The sequence below is a fragment of the Megalobrama amblycephala genome, linkage group LG14 (genome assembly GCF_018812025.1).
Source record: "Megalobrama amblycephala isolate DHTTF-2021 linkage group LG14, ASM1881202v1, whole genome shotgun sequence".
Classification (NCBI taxonomy): domain Eukaryota; kingdom Metazoa; phylum Chordata; class Actinopteri; order Cypriniformes; family Xenocyprididae; genus Megalobrama; species Megalobrama amblycephala.
In genome coordinates, this window is record NC_063057.1 from 48,612,052 (window position 1) to 48,632,922 (window position 20,871).

The 20,871-nt window shown below is 33.0% G+C and overlaps 1 protein-coding gene across 2 annotated transcripts in view; it reads left to right on the forward strand.

The window, feature by feature from the left end:
* sfmbt2 (Scm like with four mbt domains 2) overlaps window positions 1-9,012 on the forward strand; it is a 54,385-nt gene extending 45,373 nt beyond the window's left edge. For both annotated transcript variants that reach the window (XM_048157102.1, XM_048157104.1), the window contains 6 exons: window positions 1,600-1,709; window positions 3,035-3,210; window positions 3,402-3,565; window positions 5,462-5,716; window positions 5,840-5,968; window positions 7,379-9,012. In XM_048157102.1, coding sequence (XP_048013059.1) covers window positions 1,600-1,709; window positions 3,035-3,210; window positions 3,402-3,565; window positions 5,462-5,716; window positions 5,840-5,968; window positions 7,379-7,519 — 975 coding nt within the window. In that variant the 3' untranslated portion in view covers window positions 7,520-9,012. The remainder of the gene's footprint in view (window positions 1-1,599; window positions 1,710-3,034; window positions 3,211-3,401; window positions 3,566-5,461; window positions 5,717-5,839; window positions 5,969-7,378) is intronic.
* The last annotated feature ends 11,859 nt before the right edge of the window (window positions 9,013-20,871 follow it).

Consider the following 20,871-nt stretch of genomic DNA (forward strand, 5'->3'; position numbering starts at 1 on the left):
CCCGCTAATGCGGCCACGCCCACGGAGCCAGCGCTATTCAGAGGCAAATTCTGAGGCAATACATGTATACATCCTCTCAATTATGTATTTATTGTCTTGAAAAGTGTTTATTTGGATGTTAAAGCCATGGTTAGCGATCTCTAGAAGACATGCCGTTAGTTCCTAGTTCCTTTTCTTCTTTATATGAATTTGTGGCCTAAAGGTGTACAGAGCGCCCTCCGGCTTTAAGTATGAATTGAAACACAGTATCCAGCACTCATAGTGATGACAATAAATATTACTTCTCAGTATAGAAAATTGACATAAACATATAAGAATCCATCAATATTTCTCCAAATGTGCATGCTTTTAAGCTAAAAGCCTATATGAAATGCCATAGAGGTAACATAATTGTTCAGACACTTTGCATCACAGAAATACATTATATTTTAAAGAATATAATAGAATACCATTATTTTAAATTGTAATAATATTTCACAGTATTGCTGTTTATGATGAGCTGAGACATTATTACAGAGGGTTTTTTTTCACAGCCTACCTGACTGAAAGGCCTCATTAATATGCAAGTCATTTCAGGTCATTATTATGTGATTCTTTTGTCTTCTCAGGTGTAAATGGCCCATTATTCATGCAGATTCACGCCTCCACGCATACTGTGTTTCTTGACAAAAAGTGTCTTACAAAAACTAAATCAATATATTGTTTTATATGAAGGAGTAGGCAGCATAATTTTTACATAATTCTGAAGCAAAAACTCTAATCTACAACCTCCAATACCCAGAAGTCTTGTGAACACAGATTTAATATACTTCTTTTGGCCTTATTTCAGTGACTTAAATTTTTAGTTGTTTCAATAACCACGCATAAACATTATTCCTTCAAAAATACAAACATGTACATACATGTTTCTCACATATTATTGTAGCCTAGTTTGTGCTGAATACAGTGTAATGACACTTTTGTCATTTATATGTTTATGAACAACTGAAAAAAGCACAAATGTCAGGGCATGTCAAAACTTCTCCAAGCCCCAAATCAGCCTCAGACTCCAGAGGGTTAATGTTAATTTGTCATACCATACAATCCGCCATCAAAATGATAAGTTTAATTATTGTAGCTGCTGTGAGAAAAGACTATAAATGATCCACCGCCTGCAGCATCCTCACATGCCATATAGCCTACTAGCTGAAACTCCTTTACATAAACAGACATGACGTAAATGACACAAAGACGAATGGCTGCATGCTCGAATTTCCTGTGTAAACCTACCAGTACCGCTCTAATTATAAAACATTATTACAAGCTTACTGCTGCGAATCGGGCTAAGGTAAGGAGATAGTTTTGAACACTGGCTGGTGTTTTGGGGTAATTTTTAACAAAAAAAGTTACAGACTGCAGCTTTAAGTCACTGGCCATTGGCAGGTGTGGCAAAAAGTTAGTTTTTGGCCCTGTTTACATCTATTTCATATCAAATACCCATATGTGGTTGTTTTAGCTGTAGTATATATGCACATGTGTTTGTGTGTTTGAATTTGTTTGTATGTATTAATTTAACATGATTCGTTACATAAATAGCCTGATCATGTTATTTTCTTGCAGATTCTGACAATGTTAATAAACTCAGCGTATAAACCCGGCCGTGTGCTCAGAGAACTACAGATGGTGGAAGACCCACAGTGGAACTGTCAGGAGGAAACCCTGAAAGCCAAGTATGAACACACATGCTCATGTTTATACCATAGACATTGATTATTTTTGTATGAAGCTAATTATACAGTAATTTACACAGACTAATCCTATCCATAAAAGAAAAAGATTTTGTATTTGTAGAATTCAAAAATGTTTAAGACGTACCTAAAGGGATGTTTTAGCAGATTTAGCAAACTTCTTAGTACACAAGACCAATTATCAGTTATTATTGCTGTAATTCCGTGCTTTTTTTAATAGTTTTTTTTTTTAATTGTTCTGTGTGTTAGTAATATCCAATCCGCCAAGGAAATGTTTTTTTGAACTGATTTTTTATTTTGTTATTCAGTTGATGTGATTTGCATTTGTTTGTAAATCATTCAACTGTGATGGATGATTATTTATAATTATTAACCAATTTTATGATTAATATTAGAACAATTCTGTTATTAATGTCCAATATTGTTAATCCATATTATTCTTAACTATAATTAACAAATTATAAGTTGATACATTGTATATAGCATAATTGAAAAGAGAGGAATAATCACAATTTTATTAAAGATAATTTTTTTTTTTTTTTTTTAAGATTATAATTTTTTGAGCAGGTTCATTAAAAATAATCTTCCCAACACCAGTGAATGAGTTAGTGTGTGTGTGTGGTTCAGGAATACCCTACATTACAGGGACAAAATGTCCCCACAAAGATGGCATTATCCAAAATCCTTGTCCATTTTTTTTTGGTCCCCATAAAGAAAACAGCTTATAAATCATACTAAGTGATGTTTTTTGAAAATGTAAAAATGCAGAAAGTTCTCTGTGATGGGTAGATTTAGTGTGTGCGTGTTTTTGTGACATATCAGGACACAAATTTTTATATTGACATGGGTATGACGTAGGTATTACAAGGACTTATGAGGACATTACCCCATCTCCCCATTTTTCAAAAGGCTTATAAATCATACAGAATGAGTTTTTTTTTTTGTTTTTTTTTTTGAGAAAGTAAAAATGTGCACAGCTTCCTGTGATGGGTAGGGGTAGGGTTGGTGTAGGGCGATAGAAAATACGGTTTGTACAGTATAAAAACCATTACGCCTATGGAATGTCCCAACAGTTCACAAAAACAAATGCGTGTGTGTGTTTAAAAGCAATAATATTACTGATAAATTAGCAAACAGATTTGAATAGTGCAATAATAATGAACAGAGTGCTTTCCTTCATTTGCATAATAATGTTTTAAGAGAGATTAGCTGTTGTGTGTGTGTGGTGAATATTAAAATGTTTCATTTCATAATGTTCTTAATAGTGGAAACTAGAACTTCAGTGAAACATGTTTGCTTATTTCTAGATATAAAGGGAAAAGCTATCGCTCCACAATGAGAGTCGTCCGAACAGCAGATCAAGTGTCAGAGTTTTGTCGGCGAGTATGTGAGAGACTCCAGTGTTGTCCGAATCTTTTTGGCCCAACATTTGTGTCCGACAATTGCCCTGAAAACTGCTCCAGTCAGACCAAGACCAAATACAGTGAGTCTTTTATTCCTCTGCAATGATGAAATGATGTTTTCTCTAACTTGGAATTAAAATGCCGTTTCACAAGCACAATGTATTATTTTCTCCATGACACACACAGATACATTCAGACTTACAGATAGTTTTTTTCCTAACTGTCGATAATTGCATGCGTGTGTGTTTATGTACATTTATCCCTGATGTAGCATATTACAAGAAGAGGAAAGTTGGTCGCCCAAGTTTAGGAGAGAATGCTCAGGACGGTGACACGACCAAACCAGCACGACGCCGAAAGAAACGCAAAGCCATCTTTGTACAGAAGAAACGGCGCTCTTCTATTGTAGGATACCACACCACAGAGTCACCTCAGGTCTGCCAAACCACATGAACCCAGACAAAAAACACATACTCAAAAACTTTCAATTGTAACTCCCGAAACCTACTCAAGTATGCAAGCATGCAAATGCAAGCGCATGCTTTATAAAGAATATGCTTGAGGCACCTGCACATTAAACAGCAAATGTTGCACAAAGTGACAAAATCACAGCCAATCACAACATGTATGTTTAATTAACTACTGTGCAAAATGGGTACTTGGACCAATTAAATATGTTGTGGGCGGAGCTAACAATTGTGCTGCAAAAAATAAATAAATAAATAATTGTTTAAATCAGTCATTTTTTCCAGTAAAAATATCTGAACATCCATAAAATATGCAGCAAAATTTTAAGATATTAAGATTTATATATTGAAAATATCTCTACTATATCTTTTTTTTCTTGTTTTAAGCATAAATTTATTTATTTTACGTTTTATTTAATTTTAGTTTTTTGCTAAAACCTACAAAAATGTCTGAAAAAAAGTCTTATTAAATATTGCTGACTTCAGTTAATTCAACTAAAATAATGTTTCTTTATTTTATTATTTAAATTGTCAAAGAATATTATTTGCTTATTCATTATTATTTTCATAATTTAATATTTTTATTAGTATTATTAACTTCTGAATTCAAATACTCAAAGATTGATTTTTTTTCATTATTGCAGACTTCAATTCGTTTAAATGAAAATATTTGTATTATCTTGTTTATAATTTGATAAGAAAAATGTTCTTCTCAAGTAAATTTATATTTTCTTAGGATCTTTAGATATTTTTTGTGGAAATTAAGACGAAAATGCTGATCAGTACGGAAGAGGATTAGGGCCAAGCAATAATAAAAAAATAAAACCATCTCGAGATTAAAGTTGATAAATTTTGAGAAAAAAACTTGTTAAATTTCGAGAAAAAAGTCGAGATAAAATGTTGAGAATAAACTCGTTAAATTACGAGAAAAAACTTGTTACATTTCGAGAAAAAAGTCGAGATAAAATGTTGAGAATAAAGTCATTAAATTATGAGAAAAAAGTCGTTAAATTACGAGAATAAATTTGTTAAATTATGAGAATAAATTCGTTAAATTACGAGAAAAATGTTGTTAAATTTTGAGAAAAAGGTCGAGATAAAATGTTGAGAATAAAGTCATTAAATTATGAGAAAAAATTCGTTAAATAACGAGAATAAATTCGTTCTCATAATTTAATGACTTTTTTCTCATAATTGAATGACTTTTTTTCTCATAATTTAATGAATTTGTTCTCAACATTTTATCTCGACTTTTTTCTCATAATTTAATGACTTTATTCTCAACATTTTATCTCGACTTTTTTTCTCGAAATGTAAAGAATTTTTTCTCGTAATTTAACGAGTTTATTCTCAACATTTTATCGTGACTTTTTCTCGAAATTTAACAACTTTAATCTCAAGATGGTTTTATCTTTTTATTATTGCTTGGCCCTAATCCTCTTTTGTAGATCAGTGACTGACTAAAAATGTTTTTTTTGTTTTTTTTGTAGTGTGCGATGCGACAGAAACCAGCCAACTGAAATAAAAAACTTGTTTGAATAAAAAAATTCTTATTAACATGAAAGAGATATGACTTATTGATACTTTAGCACATCAAACCTGGATAAAGTCTTAGTCATATTACCAAAATCAGCAAAATTTGGCAAAAAAGTCCACTGTCAATAGTGTAGTAATGCACAAAGCATCACACAGAAGACACTTTCAAATTTGTATAAATTAATCCGGAATCTGCATGGAGAAATGATATGTCATTATGTAAAATTCCCATTAGCGCAGATTATACAAATGAGGAAATATTGCAGAGCAATGGTAAATATGACCTTAAGATACACTGTAACACTGTCCCTCCACTGTGTCTTCATAGGACAGCGATTATTACTATGATGATGAGGACGAGGATTTTGAGGAGTGGGGCAGTGAGGCCAGTTCCAACTCGCTCCGTGAGGAGGCCTCTGCCCACTCGTTCCAGGACGCTCCGAGGAGAGGAAGACCACCACGCCGTGCTGCTCTTCAGCGCAGGGCGACCCATCCAAATACCTCCGACAGGTCCTCTCCCAGAAGAACCACACGCTCGGTTTCCTACAGCCAGAATCAAACGGCCAACCACACACAAACAAAGGTAAAGTGTCCATACAGACATACAGTATAGAACATACCCTGTATGTAATACCTTTCATTTATAATGAATGCCTAGAGTCAAAGTATATTAGCTAAAGTGAACTTTGCTCGTGTGCATATGTAGACGGAGAGTTTTGAAGAAGATGATCGCCTGGTGTTAGAGAGGAATCCTTTGGAATGGAGTGTATCTGATGTGGTTGACTTCATCACATCTACAGATTGTGCCTCTCTAGCAAAGATATTCCAAGAGCAGGTACAGGACACTATCCATCACTTGGCACTTCGTTGGTTTTTAATGCCTGATTCATATCAAGTTTTCAGTCTAAATCAGATTTCTCAGTTCAATAAGTAGTCTATTTCAGTTACTTCAAGAATTTATCATTTAAATGATTGAAATGATCAAAAATGATTAAAAGATTTCTTTTTATTAGTATTCATATTTTCTTTTATTATTTTCTGATTTAAAATATTCAAAGATCTGAATTCCACTTTGTTTTTTAAAAAAAATATTGCAGTCTTCAGTTAATTAAACAAAAAAAAATATATTTGTCATTATTTTTTGTTGATTATGTTCAAAATTTTAAATGGTCAAAGATTGTTTTTGTTTTTTAATTAGTTTTTTTTATATATTTTTTTTATTATTTTCTGAATTCAACTACTCTATTTTTTTTAAATATTGCAGACTTCAGTTAAACTAAATAAGCATATTTTTCACTATTTTATTGTATTTTTTCATGAGTTTCTTAGTCAAAGATAATTTTTTAATTCGTTTTTATGTTATTTTATTATTATATATTATTATATATTATTATTTAAATATTGCAGGCTATATTAAAAGGCCAGTCAGTGTTTAAATTGTTGAAGATTATATTTATTTATTTTTAATATAATAAATATTTAATAGGATTAATATTTATAATATAAGATTATATTTAATATTATTTTTATTGGCATTCTTTTATTATTTTCTGAATTCAAACACTTATTTTTGTTAATATAATCACGTCATTTGATTCAACTGAATTATTTTAGTTAATTCAACTAAAAAAATATTGATTATTTTACAATTTTCAAAGAATGTGATTTTTTTATTGTATTTTTTCATTATTTTCATTATTGAAATGTTATTAATTATTGTATATTATTTATTATATATTTTATTATATATTAATTATTTTATTAGTGTTCTTATTTACTTCTGATTTCAAATACTCAAAGATTGATTTTTTAAAGATATTTTTAATAATTATTATTTTTATTATTTTCATAATTTAAATCATCATGGTAATTTGTATTAATATTTTATGTTCTTGTATTATTTTCATAATTTAAATAATAAAAAAGTGTAATTATTTTCAAAATATTTCAAGCTATAATAAAAGGCCAATCAATCTGCAATCTAGAATGCTTTGCTTTCTATTGTAGTCAACATGAAATCAAAATGACTCTATTAATAAAGGTTCTCGGTCTACTGCACAAAACAAAACAATCCAAAAATTACAAAACAATCCAAAAATTTCAAATGTAAACACACACAGATACGCATCTAAGATTCATACATGCACTATCATGGTGTGTGCAACTGAAGCAAACAAGAACAAGCAAAACTGGTAAAAAACAACTAATATTTATGCTAACTCGTACATGTTTTTTCCTTCTCAAGGACATTGATGGACAGGCCTTGTTGCTGCTGACCCTTCCTACAGTCCAAGAATGCATGGACCTAAAGCTCGGCCCCGCCATCAAACTCTGTCATCAAATCGAGCGAGTCAAAGTGGCCTTCTACTCCCAGTTTGCTAACTAAGCTAACCTTTTGCCTCGGCGGACGCAAATCAACAGCCTCAGGGGATGTAAGGAGTCATTCCATCCATCAGGAAACCTCAGGTTGCCTCATACCGAATGGATTCTTTTGCCTTCAATATGAGATTTAGTCATGGAATATGATATATTTTCTGCTTTCCCTGCAAAAGAAAAAAGTTTAAAGGTGATGACTGCTGGTCTTAGCTGGTTTGAGCTGGTCTAGCTGGTCTCCCGCCCTAGTCAAACTGGTGTTTAGATGATTTAGCTGGTTTGTCTGCTAGTCAAGTACACAAAACCTCTCTAAAGCCATCAAAATAGACCAGGCTGGTCTCTGCTCAAAGAGTTTTTTTCAGCATGGTGGTGTGCTGAATCGCTGAAGAAGATTAACCAAACAATCTAGAGGAGGTTTAGCTTTGGTTGGAGTTTCAGACGTTTCAGAAGAAAGTCTCTATAGGATGAAGACAACAAGAGGGAACGAGGATACGTCTAAACTGTGAAAAAAAACCAATCCCTGAGTTCACTGCAGAACTATCTGAAATCTTTCAAGACCAAATTATATTTATAATGGCGAATTATATTTGAAGTATTAACTTCGGAAGTGAACTAATATATTTGTTATATTTATTTTGATCTGATAAACTATTTTTATAAAGTTTGTCGTGTTCGTCAGGCGAGTGCCGTTTTAACACCTGGGCAACTTGGGCATTACGGACTATTATTAATATCAGGATTGATATTTGATATGTGTGTGTACGCTGAGATGTACATATATATGTGCATGAATGTTGGCTGCATACATAAACTATATACACATTTGTTTTCCCAAAAGTACATGCCTGTTGTAATGCATCATTTGTTTCTCTTTAGAAAACAAGGGCAAGTGAATTTTTGAAGAGCTGCCTTTTGTCATGGCCTATCTATATTTTATGTAAATGTGTTATTGATCTATGCAAAATTGGATGTTTTCTATATATTTTTGTTGGTTTGTAATGAATTCCGTAGTGATATATTTTTACTTCTGTTTTCTGACACAACTGGATCACTTCATAAGTAGAATGTATTAAAATTGCTATTGAAATATTGCAATTATAATTTTCCAATGCTTCAAATATTGCAATAATTAAAAATTGTCAATGTCTGATGATCTGCAAATGTAAACCTCACCGGATGTCCAATACCACAAACAACAGTTCGGACTTAGTTTGTAAAAATGAACAAAAATCGCATGTAAAGTGCACTTTCAATGGAAGTCTATGGGACAAGGCATCAATCTAGTCTCATGTTAACATGTATAATGTTTAATAGTAGCTGAACATTAGCAACAGTGTGTATTTTAATGTTTTCTTGACCCATAGATTTCCAGTGTAAAAGTGACTTTTCAAACTGAGAAACGAGTCAAATTTATTTTCTGTGGCTAATCGACAGATGCTGTCCACAGATTTTGTATTTAACCCAGAACATTCCTTTAATAATAAAAGTCTACGACTGCATAGTTTATACTTGACTGTGATTTCCAGAGAATTTAAAACAAATGTGAACTTATTCACCCCATTGAACATAATTTCCGGGAAACAGTAGGCAACTTTGTGTGGGCTATTTACAGCACATCCCACTCACACACTCAGATGATATTACATAACTACTGGAGGCTTTTTTCTGCATTGAACATTTCTCTAATTTCATAGAGAAGGTCCTTGTTTGGCATAGACAACTGAAGGTACACAAAAGTATTGGGACACACCTTTTAATTATTGAATTCAGGTGTTTCAATCAAACCCATTGCAAGAGGTGTATAAATCAAGAACTTAGCCATTCAGTCTGCATTTACAAACATTTGTGAAAAAAGACTCATTCTGAAGAGCTCAGTGAATTCAACCGTGGTACTGTGCTAGGGTGCCACCTTTGTAATAAGGGGGATCTTTAAAGTTCATCCCTGCTAGATATTCCACGATTAACTGTAAGTGGTATTATTTGAAAGTGGAAGCGTTTAGGAAAAGCAGCAATTCAGCCACAAAGCGGAAGACCACGTCAAGACCTACCGCCGTGCAGATTTTAGCTCCAACCCCAATCAAACACACCTGAAACAGCTAATCATGGTGTTCATGGCTGCTTGATAATTACAGACAGGTGTGTTGGAGCAGGGTTGGAACTGAAATCTGCAGGACGGTAGCCCTCCAGGACCAAAGTTGGACACCCCTGGTCTATAGTATACCACATGAGTACTATTACATTAAGTATCTTCAAGTACTGTATGAAAGTTATGTATGTACAACAGGAGAGCACACTTGGTATGCACTGGCCAATCAGTTGCATCTGCATACTTGCATATTGTATGTTTCTGGCCTCATGGGATGGGCTTATTCATATGAATTACTAAAAGTGAACTTTTCATTCAAAGCATAAATGTTTTTTAGTTCCCCATTGTGACATTATTATCTTGACATTATGCATTTTGTTATTGTCATGTTGAAAAAATGCCCAACAACGCAGGGAATGAGGAGAGGGTAACATCTTCTGTTTCAAGTTTTTGTATTATATCACACAGTGGTGTGGGAATTCATGACAGCATTGATAAAGCACAACTCCCTCACACCTTCAGCACTCATACATATAAGAGCGTTACTAGTACTGAACTTTACTGTGGGAACTAGGCACTTCTCACTGTACTCCTCCTCTAGCAACACCATAACATTTTGGATGCTGTTAGATCCAAAATGATTGATTTGATTTCAGAGTATTGATTCCCAGAATCTATATTTTGTAAAGATGGGCTTTGGAAACTGACTTTATTGTGCTTTGGCTACAGTAGGAAGTTCCAGTGAGAACAACAACCATGCATGTCATTTCTGCAGACTGCAACTTACTCTGTGAGATAAACAGTCACTCTTTTCATAGCTTTTGCTGGCTCTGAGACTCTCGCTTGGCATTTCTCCTGCTCTTTGTCTAGCAAAAAAAAAAAAAAAAAAACACTCATGAATAAATGAAAGCTTAAAACGAAGGCCTGATTATTTCAGGGGCCTTGTTCCTTAATTTCTGTGTTACTTTTGCTATATTTTCACACAATGATTTGGTAATCCTTTTGTACCACTGTCCTCTTTTGTGCTAAGAAATAAGTCTCCTGACAGTTCTCTCCCAAGTGATTCCATTGTCAGCATTAAGTCTGAGAAGGATTCATTGGGCTATATAACACTTTTAATTGTCAAGAAATTACTTCTCTTTAAATGTTTTGATCAAACATTGTCTTAAACTTACACTAGAAAATTTTTATTTCATTTTATTTAGTAACTTACAGGAGGGTGTACTCATAAACATTATATGGAACATTGTGTACTCTTTTATGCTGTGCACTGTAAATATACAAAATATTTTGACAAAATACAAAAAAAAAAAAAAATCATATTATATATACAGTACAGTCCAAAAGTTTGGAACCACTAAGATTTTTAATGTTTTTAAAAGAAGTTTCGTCTGCTCACCAAGGCTACATTTATTTAATTAAAAATACAGTAAAAAACAGTAATATTGTGAAATATTATTACAATTTAAAATAACTGTTTTCTATTTGAATATATTTCACAAAGTAATTTATTCCTGTGATGGCAAAGCTGAATTTTCAGCATCATTACTCCAGTCTTCAGTGTCACATGATCCTTCAGAAATCATTCTAATATGCTGATCTGCTGCTCAAGAAACATTTAATGTGTACAATTGTACAAAATATTTGTGTACAATATTTTTTTCAGGATTATTTGATGAATAGAAAGTTCAAAAGAACAGTGTTTATCTGAAATCTAATCTTTTGTAACATTATAAATGTCTTTACTGCCACTTTTGATTGATTTAATGCATCCTTGCTGAATAAAAGTATTCATTTCTTTAATTTCTTTTCAAAAAAATAAAAATAAAAATTCTTACTGACCCCAAACTTTTGAACGGTAGTGTATAATGCTACAGAAGCTTTGTATTTCAGATAAATGCTGTTCTTTTGAACTTTCTATTCATCAAGGAATCCTGAAAAAAAAAGTACACAACTGTTTTCAACATTGAAAATAATCATAAATGTTTATTGAGCAGCAAATCAGCATATTAGAATGATTTCTGAAGGATCATGTGACACTGAAGACTGGAGTAACGATGCTGAAAATTCAGCTTTGCATCACAGGAATAAATTACTTTGTCAAATATATTTAAATAGTACACAGTTATTTTAAATTGTAATAATATTTCACAATATTACTGTTTTTTACTGTATTTTTAATTAAATAAATGTAGCCTTGGTGAGCAGATGAAACATCTTTTAAAAACATTAAAAATCTTAGTGGTTCCAAACTTTTGGACTGTACTGTATATATATATATATATGGTGTAAAACATGAATATCACCTATATTTGGTGTAAAACATATCACATAACCTCTCAATAACATGTCAGGTTCATCTAATTAGGTTCTTATATCAATATTACTATGTTGTAACATACAAAATGGGTCTAGAGTCTAGACATTTCAAATATATTTATCATAAATCTTCACAGTTCATTACCAGAAATGGTCTTTGCACAGTGTTTTAAACATGTTGGGAACCCAGACACCACCTGGTCCAGACTCTACATTACACCAATAAGGAGAACTGGTGTAAGCGAGAACAACAAAATCATTCTTTGCACTGCGTAATTGTATAAATGATTTTGTTCATATTTCATTAAGCGTGACATTATGACCATTAAGTGTTTTCTATTGAGTCTGGCTGTGAACCTATGGTTGCCAGGCAACATAATTTCGAAGGTATGCTGTATGTGGCTTCACCAGTAATGTGTCTGACCATAATCGAGATATATTTCTGATGGTTGAGAGGCCCACATGAATATTTGTGAGAAATCTAAAACAGCATTTCACACACACAAAAAAGCAATGTCCAAATATCACAAGAGTTTCTCATAGGCAGCATTGAGATTAAAGTGCCCCTATTATGGATTTTTGAAAATTACCTTTCATGTAGTGTGTAACATAGCTCTAAGTGAATGAAAACATCCTGCAAAGTTTTAAATCTGAAAGTGCACCATATATAAAGTTATAGTCTCTCAAAAGTAAGAGTCGACTCTGAGTCAGTTAAACGAGTCATTTGTAATACGAATCCCAAGCCGTTTTGTTGTCACAACGAAACATTAGCATATTGCCCGCCCACTTATTGCATGCGCAGACCTCAGGGAGTTTAACGCAGGATTCCAAAAACGCTTGGTCTTAAAATATGGATCATGGACGAAAGCTTGCTCCTCTGAATCTTAAACTGTAAATATGATTAATGATTGACGTTTATATTTTCTAGCGATCGTTCAAAATTCGTAGTTTTGTATGTTATGTTGTGTAACGTACACCCTGGTCTGTATGTCTCCTGCTAACCGGTTAACTTACTTTTCTGTAATTCTGCTATTCATGCAGTTTGTCTGTCTTATTAATTGGATTAATGATCAAGGATGGAGCACGACTTTTGTTTACAAAGTGCAATGCATTATCAGCTATTGGCTATCGTGGGAGTTTACAACATAGCTGTAGACCTGGTTCGCATATATAACTGTAAAACAAACTTTTTTTTTCCTCTGCGTTTTTATTATTACAGTAAAGTGGAGCTCTATCTGTATTGTAATAGAATGTTAAGATGCTAGTCTGTGCCAACTAGTTGAAGTATTCTCTCTGTAAACAGTAAACACCCATTGTAATGTCAAACAATGATATAGCCATTTTTTACTTTGTTAATAGTTATGACGAAAAAGTCTGTGTACACATCTGGCCTAAATGTTTATCTTATCTTAGAGGTTTTCAGCTTTGCTTGGCATTCTGATACAGTTCCCACATATAGGATATAGGATATCCTACGAAAGAGGATTAGGGGCAAGAAAAATAAAACCATCTCGAGATTAAAGATGTTAAATTTCGAGCAAAAACTCGTTAAATTTCGAGAAAAAACTCGAAATAAAATGTTGAGAATAAACTCATTAAATTACGAGAAAAAACTTGTTAAATTTCAAGAAAAAAGTCGAGATAAAATATTGAGAATATACTTGTTAAATTTCGAGAAAAAAATCGTTAAATTCCGAGAAAAAAGTCATTAAATTATGAGAACAAATTCGTAATTTAACAAATTTGTTCTCGTAATTTAACAACTTTTTTCTCATAATTTAATGAGTTTATTCTCAACATTTTATCTCGACTTTTTTCTCGAAATTTAACATCATTTTTCTCATAATTTAACGAATTTGTTCTCGTAATTTAACAACTTTTTTCTCGTAATTTAATGACTTTATTCTCAACATTTTATCTCGACTTTTTTCTCGAAATTTAACGAGTTTTTTCTCGTAATTTAACGAGTTTATTCTCAACATTTTATCTCGACTTTTTTTTTTAATTTAACGAGTTTTTTTTTTAATTTAACAAGTTTTTTCTCATAATTTAACGAGTTTATCTCAACATTTTATTTCGACTTTTTTCTCGAAATTTATCTATCTTTTCTTTCCATACATTGTATACAATATCTTGCGAATTGATAGCTGTCATTCAGTTACTGCAGGGGGCGTGCGGTGCGTGTAGTAGACCAATCAGAGCAGTGTAGGCTCACGGAAAGGAGGGGTTTAGAGAGACTGATTCTTTGAACTGCTTCTAACGAATTGTTTGCCAATCATTGAGAACTGAGGTGAAATTAAATGTATATTATGAGAAAACGAAAGTATTTTTTGAACTTGCATGCATGTAAACCTGTTGTAGGAGACACCCAAAACAATATTAGGAACATTTAAAATGGCATAATCAATCAATCAATCAATCAATCAATCAAGCAATCAATCAATCAATCATCAATCAATGTCGATCATCCATCCATCTATCTATCTATCTATCTATCTATCTATCTATCTATCTATCTATCTATCTATCTATCTATCTATCTATCTATCTATCTATCTATCTATCTATCTATCTATCTATCTATCTATCTATCAGTCAGTTCAGTAACTTTATTATCCATGTTATAGAAATGTGTCTTTGGATTCACCGTAAAATACATAAATGTCAATACATAAACAACATAAATACTAAACACATTTAAAAAAAAAAATGCTATCTCTTGCATTTAATTTTTTTAGCAGTGTTAGGCACGAAGGATAACACTTTTTCACTACTGGTGGTTGCCTATAACGCCTCCTTGATGGCAGCAAAGGGAACTCACAATAAAGGGGGTAAGACACATCCTCCAATATCATTAAGGTTCTTTTGCTTGACTTGAAATAAATTATATTTCTGGCTTCATTAACAATCTTTGACAATTTAGCTCTATTTTTAACACTCAAGTTACAATACCACAAGGTCATACTGAAAGTCAGAATACTTTCAACAAAATTCTTTTAGACGTAAAGTCTAAAAACAAAATCCTTGCATATTTTGTAGTTTGCTGTACATGTTCAGCAAATAATTGTTAACACTCTGTCATCAGTGCCTTTAGCTTTTTTGTATGCACATCGCAATGGATCTAAATCATTACTCACAGTATTTATCAGATGCCTCATAATTTCCTTTTCCGTGCATTTTCCCAGTATAGACGTCAGCACTATGGGTCTGAAGTCATTTAACTGTTTAACTCCCATTTTTTTTGGTATTTGAGAGGCAGTGGATACTTTCCTTAAGTTTGGCACTGTTCTTGTATTTAACAGGAGCTGGAACAAACCCCAGACAATTGAAAAACACATTCAGCCCATCAGGTCTCATATTCTTCAAGGATGTGTTCATATGAAAGAATTTTAGAGCACACCCTTGCATTCAGAGGTACATTCACCAGTATCAAACCTACTATGCATCTATGCATCCATCCATAATGACTATAAACGTTTAATACTTTTTAAACTTATTCATTTAGCAAACTATATTTTTTTCAAAACTCTCAAACAAGACTTTATCAGGTCAACACTCAAAGTTTGTATTGGCAGATTTTGTCTTTCAAGTTCAACTCATCAAGTTCATAACTGAAATATCCGGTGAATGATGATAAAAGATTAATATCACGTAGAGGCATGTCTTTCCAATGAGCTTAGGTTACAAAAATTATATGAATTTCTTTAATTCTACTTCCTTATATTTGCAGTTCTATATCTTGTTCACTACATCAATTTAAACTGAATTCAAAAATGTTAAATGGAATTTAATTATTAATGGCATTCTTAATTTATTTCTGAATGGCACACAATCCTGGTAATTGTTGAATGTTTACAGCAAACAGGGTATAACTTTATTTTACAGTCCAGTTCTCCATGTACATTCTATGTACCTACAATAGTAATAACTAGGTAATAACTCGACATCTAACGCTAAACCTAATATTAACTCATGCAATTACCCCCTTTTGTTTTTTGGTAAGCACACTGTAAGTTCACGTTCTGTAAAAATAAGTAAATAAATAAACTATACAAAAGTGTTGAGCGCTGACATTACTCTTTACTTACTCTATAGAAGTTTAAACACTTGACTGTTTAAAGCTTTTCATGAAACCCATGAAGTTTCTTTGTGGTACAGCATTGCTGACATAGCTATTCTGTCAGACTGGTGTTGATATATGTGTGATTATGAGTATGAGTCTACAGATAATATCAGGAGTTGGCAGCACACCATACTGTGTATGTGTGCCTGTTTGAGAAAAAAAAAGAAAAGAAAAAAAGCTGCTTGCATGGGTTAACCACAAAGCTCATTCTCATACTAACACACCTGAAACTGGGTCACGTAGGACCTTCGGGGGGGTGACAGGGGCTAGTTTTGAATTGTTGGCTGCTGTTTCTCCTTTGATATAAGCTTCCTTTTAGACTTGCACATTTTGCATGCAATCGGAAATCAAGATACAGCTTCAAGGACGACTCTTTCTCTCTACTTTTTTTTTTTTTTTTTTTTTTTTTATACTGCAATGGAGTTGAAAGGTGAAAGGCACAGCAGACCTACACACCTGCTTTGAAATGAAATACACTTCAATGAGTGCTTAATATTTTGCCTGTTTTCATGTTAATATGCACTTGATGAAATGAATTGGTGGCACTATCTGCTAATTAAGTAACATGAATATTTCAACACATTCTCATGGAAATTTGTAACTATTTTACGTTTTGGCGAATTGTCAAATTCGTACGCTCTCATCCGTACGATCTGCTTACACGCCAGTGACGGGTATGTTTAAGGGTTGACCTTCATGTTTACTTTTTTCTAATAATCGTACAATTAAAATCGTACAAATTCATATGAAATCACCAACATAGTTGCATTTTCCTGTAAGATCAGGTTGGACGGTTAGGTTTAGGGGATGACCTTTTTTGCTTACTTTCACCCCCCACCCCCCAAAATCGTATGCTTTCATAGAAATTCATTACCACCTTGTAAAATAGTTACTTTTTCTCATTATATCTGATTGAATTATTTTGTAGTCTAGTGAAAATTAAAATAAGATGTTTTACATTTTAAGGAAAAAAAAAAAAAAAAAAAAGAAGTAAAATATTGGGTCATTAACTGCAATTGTCCTCTTAACTAACCCAATTCCAATGCTTAAAATCTTAAGATTGATTTTGGTAACACTTTATTTTACAGTGCCGTAGTTACACGTTACTACATGTACTTACTATAGTAATAACAGTAAATTATGCATAATTACAAAGTAACTAACCCTACACCAAACCTAACTGTAACTCTAAAGTAAGTATATGTAGTTAATTAATAGCACTCAGTACTTATTTGAGTAATTACAATGTAACTACAGCACTGTAAAATAAAGTATAACCTTGATCTTTATACTATGCCTATCATCACTAGTATATGAAAGCATTTATACAGCACTTCCTGTCCTGCAGATTCCACTTCGTTCTGCTGAACTTAATCACTCAGTTGCATAGGACTTTGTTTTTCGCAATGCCAAAAGAAATCAGTTATCTGGTTTCGCAGGTAGCAGCCTGTACTGAATGTGAAGCAATAAAAAGGCAGTGTTTCAAAATAAGGTCAAGAAATGTCTCTCTTTTGAGTGAGTTTTTTTCAAGGGCTGCACACAAAAACAACATACAACGTGACAAGTGTACTCAAATTCATTAACAAATCTTCAATGCTCTTTCATATGTAAGCAAAGACATTATAACTGAAAAATGAATCGAAAACAAATTGAAATCAAACAAAGCTTGTGTAATTGGAATTGATACATTGATTTTCAAGGCGTTCTAAATGGTTGCTAGGGTATGCTGGATGGTTGCTATGTGGTTGTATATAGAATATCAGAGTTATCAGATTCAAGCATTGAGTAACACACACTGTAAGTCTTTAAACTCTATAGGACCATTGATGTGTTTATGCATTTGTTGCTGGTTCTAGGTCAGCCTTGCGTTGCATTTCATGCAGTGTAATAACAAGTGAATGTAATGACCCTCAATGTTGTTCTACAATAACCCTTTTCAGATCTGAAAAAAAAAAAATACATGCACTGACTGAAATAAGCATGGGCTCTTTGTAAAATGCAAAGGCATAATTAGTATTAGTCATATTGATATCTTTGACATTGTGTGAAATGACTCATCATGGAAAAAGAATCAAGCACAGCTCCACTTCAGCGCTCTGTTGCTACCTTGTAACTGTATTTTTGCCTGTAGGTGTGAGCGCTTTATCAACCTGATCAAACATGAATAAACATCTTGAAATCTTCCATCGATGGAAGAGAGCTGAACAATATAGAAGATGTGTATTTCGAAAGGATCCTTACTGTACAAAATATCTGCAACAGAAAACTACACCACAAAAACAATTATAGTTCTCCCAAATATTTGAATGGAATTGGATGGGGTCTGTCTATCAAGCTCAAACTATGACTATTTTAAAACTTAATAAATGTATGATAAAAATATTAATGGTGATGATGATTATTAATATTGAAAAAAAGTACAAAAGTAGTTTAGCAGAATGTTCATGCTGCTGTTTTCCAAACAATGAAATTGGATGCAGACAGTCAAACACAAATAATTGAATAACTTTCGAAATATTTATAACATGTATTATTATAATCATTCATTATATCCTACATTTCTATAACATGGATAATAAAGTTACTGAACTGACTGATAGATAGATAGATAGATAGATAGATAGATAGATAGATAGATAGATAGATAGATAGATAGATAGATAGATAGATAGATAGATAGATAGATAGATAGACGACTGATTGATTGATTGATTGATTGATTGATTGATTGATTGATTGATTGGGGGGGGGGGTTACAAAAGGAGTTGCTTAGTGGAATGTTCATGCTGCTTTTTTTCATACAAAGAGCTTGACAGACTGTCATCATTCAATTTCTAACAAATTCTGATGTAATATTTAATAATTTGTGACAGAGAACAGCTGTACGGACTATTTTGAGCACATTTTGGAGCCAGCTTTGTTTTTCTTCTCTTTTTTTTCTAAAATAGTCACGGTCCCTATCAACTTTCATTACACACTCTTAAAAATGCTGGGTTGATTCAACTCAAATTTGGGTAAAATATGGACAAACCCAAGCACTGAGTCAAAATACTTAATCTAACCCAATGGTTGGGTTTGTCTATTGGGTTTGTCCAAACAACCCAGCATTTTTTGTGTCACAATTATATTCAGTTTAGTTTGGTTTTCTGCCCTTGTGTTCATCTCCTGTCTGCGTGTCTGGTGTGTTGCTATGGTTTCTGATTTGATTGTATTATCCTGTTCAGCTGTATTCACCTTGTTAACTTGTGTATTTAAGTTCCTGTGTTTGAATCCTCATTTGTCAATTTATTTGAAATGTTTGAGTACACTAATTCATACATTTAACTTAAAATTAACTTCAATGTGAACATTTTTATTAGTGTAAACTTAGCTAACTACAGTTGTGGTCAGAATTATTGGCACCCTTGGTAAATATGATCAAAGATGACTATAAAAATAAATCTGCATTGTTTATCCTTTTGATCATGAACATGAAATTGTCCAGCCATGACTTCCTGTTCCACAGGAGTATAAACATGAGGAAACACAAAGGCCAAATTCCTGTAATCATTCATCACAAAGAATATAGTTCTGATGTGCAGCAAAAGATTGCTGAGCTTCACAAAATAGAAAGTGGCTGTAAAAAAAAAAAAAATAGCTAAAGCATTGAAAATCCCCATTTCCACTATCAGGGCAATAATTAAGAAGATCCAATCAACTAAACATGTTACAAATCTGCCTGGAAGAGTATGTGTATCTAAATCGTCCTAATGCACGGTGAGGAGGAAAGTTTGAGTGGCCAAAGACTCTCCAAGGATCACAGCTGGAGAACTGCAGAGATTAGTTGAGTCTTGAGTCTCAGAAAGCCTAAAAAAATGATCAAACAGCACCTTCATCCCCACAAGTTGTTCGGGAGGGTTTCAAGAAAAATCCTCCTCTCTCATCCAGAAACAATCTCCAGCATATTCAGTTGTCAGACAAGACTGGAACTTCAAGAAGGACTGGCTTCTATGGTCAGATGAAACAAACAAAAAAGTTTTTTGGCAGCAAACCCACCAGATGGGTTTGGTGCACACATGGATAAAAAGTACCCCTTTCCCACGGTTAAATATAACACTGGATTTTTAATGTTTTGGGCCTATTTTTCTACTGGAGGTCCTGGAGATGTTGTTCAGATACATGGTATCATGGATCCTATCAAATACCAACAGATAAAAATCAAAACCTGGCCGCTTCTGCTAGAAATCCAATAATGGGCCATGGTTGGATCTTCCATCAGGACAATGATCCAAAACAAACATCAAAACCAACACAAAAATGTGTCACTGAGCACAGAATGAAGCTTCTGCCACGGCCATCTCAGTCCCCTGACCTGAACCCTAAAGAAAATGAGTGGAGTGAACTGAAGAGAAGAAGCACCAACATGGAGCTGGAATCTGAAGGATCTGGAGAGATTCTGCATGAAGGAATGGTCTCTGATCTCTTGTCAGGTGTTCTCCAAACTCATCAGGCATTATAGGTGAAGACTCAGAGCTGTTATCTTGGCAAAAGGAGGTTGCAAAAAGTATTGAATAAAATGGTGCCAATAGTTGTGGCCAACGTGTTTGAGAAAAAACATTTATTTCATAATGTGATTTTCCCCCCACTTTCAATTCTTTTTCTTCAATGAAAGGTTAAATTTTTGCTAATTTTATGAATTAAAGATCAAAAGGATAAACAATGCAGATTTATTTTTACAGTCATCTTTGATAATATTTACCAAGGGTGCCAATAATTCTGAGCACAACTGTATCACAAGCTAATTCACAAAAAATACTAACTTGCTAATTTGCTAACATGTTAACAATAGCATAGCACT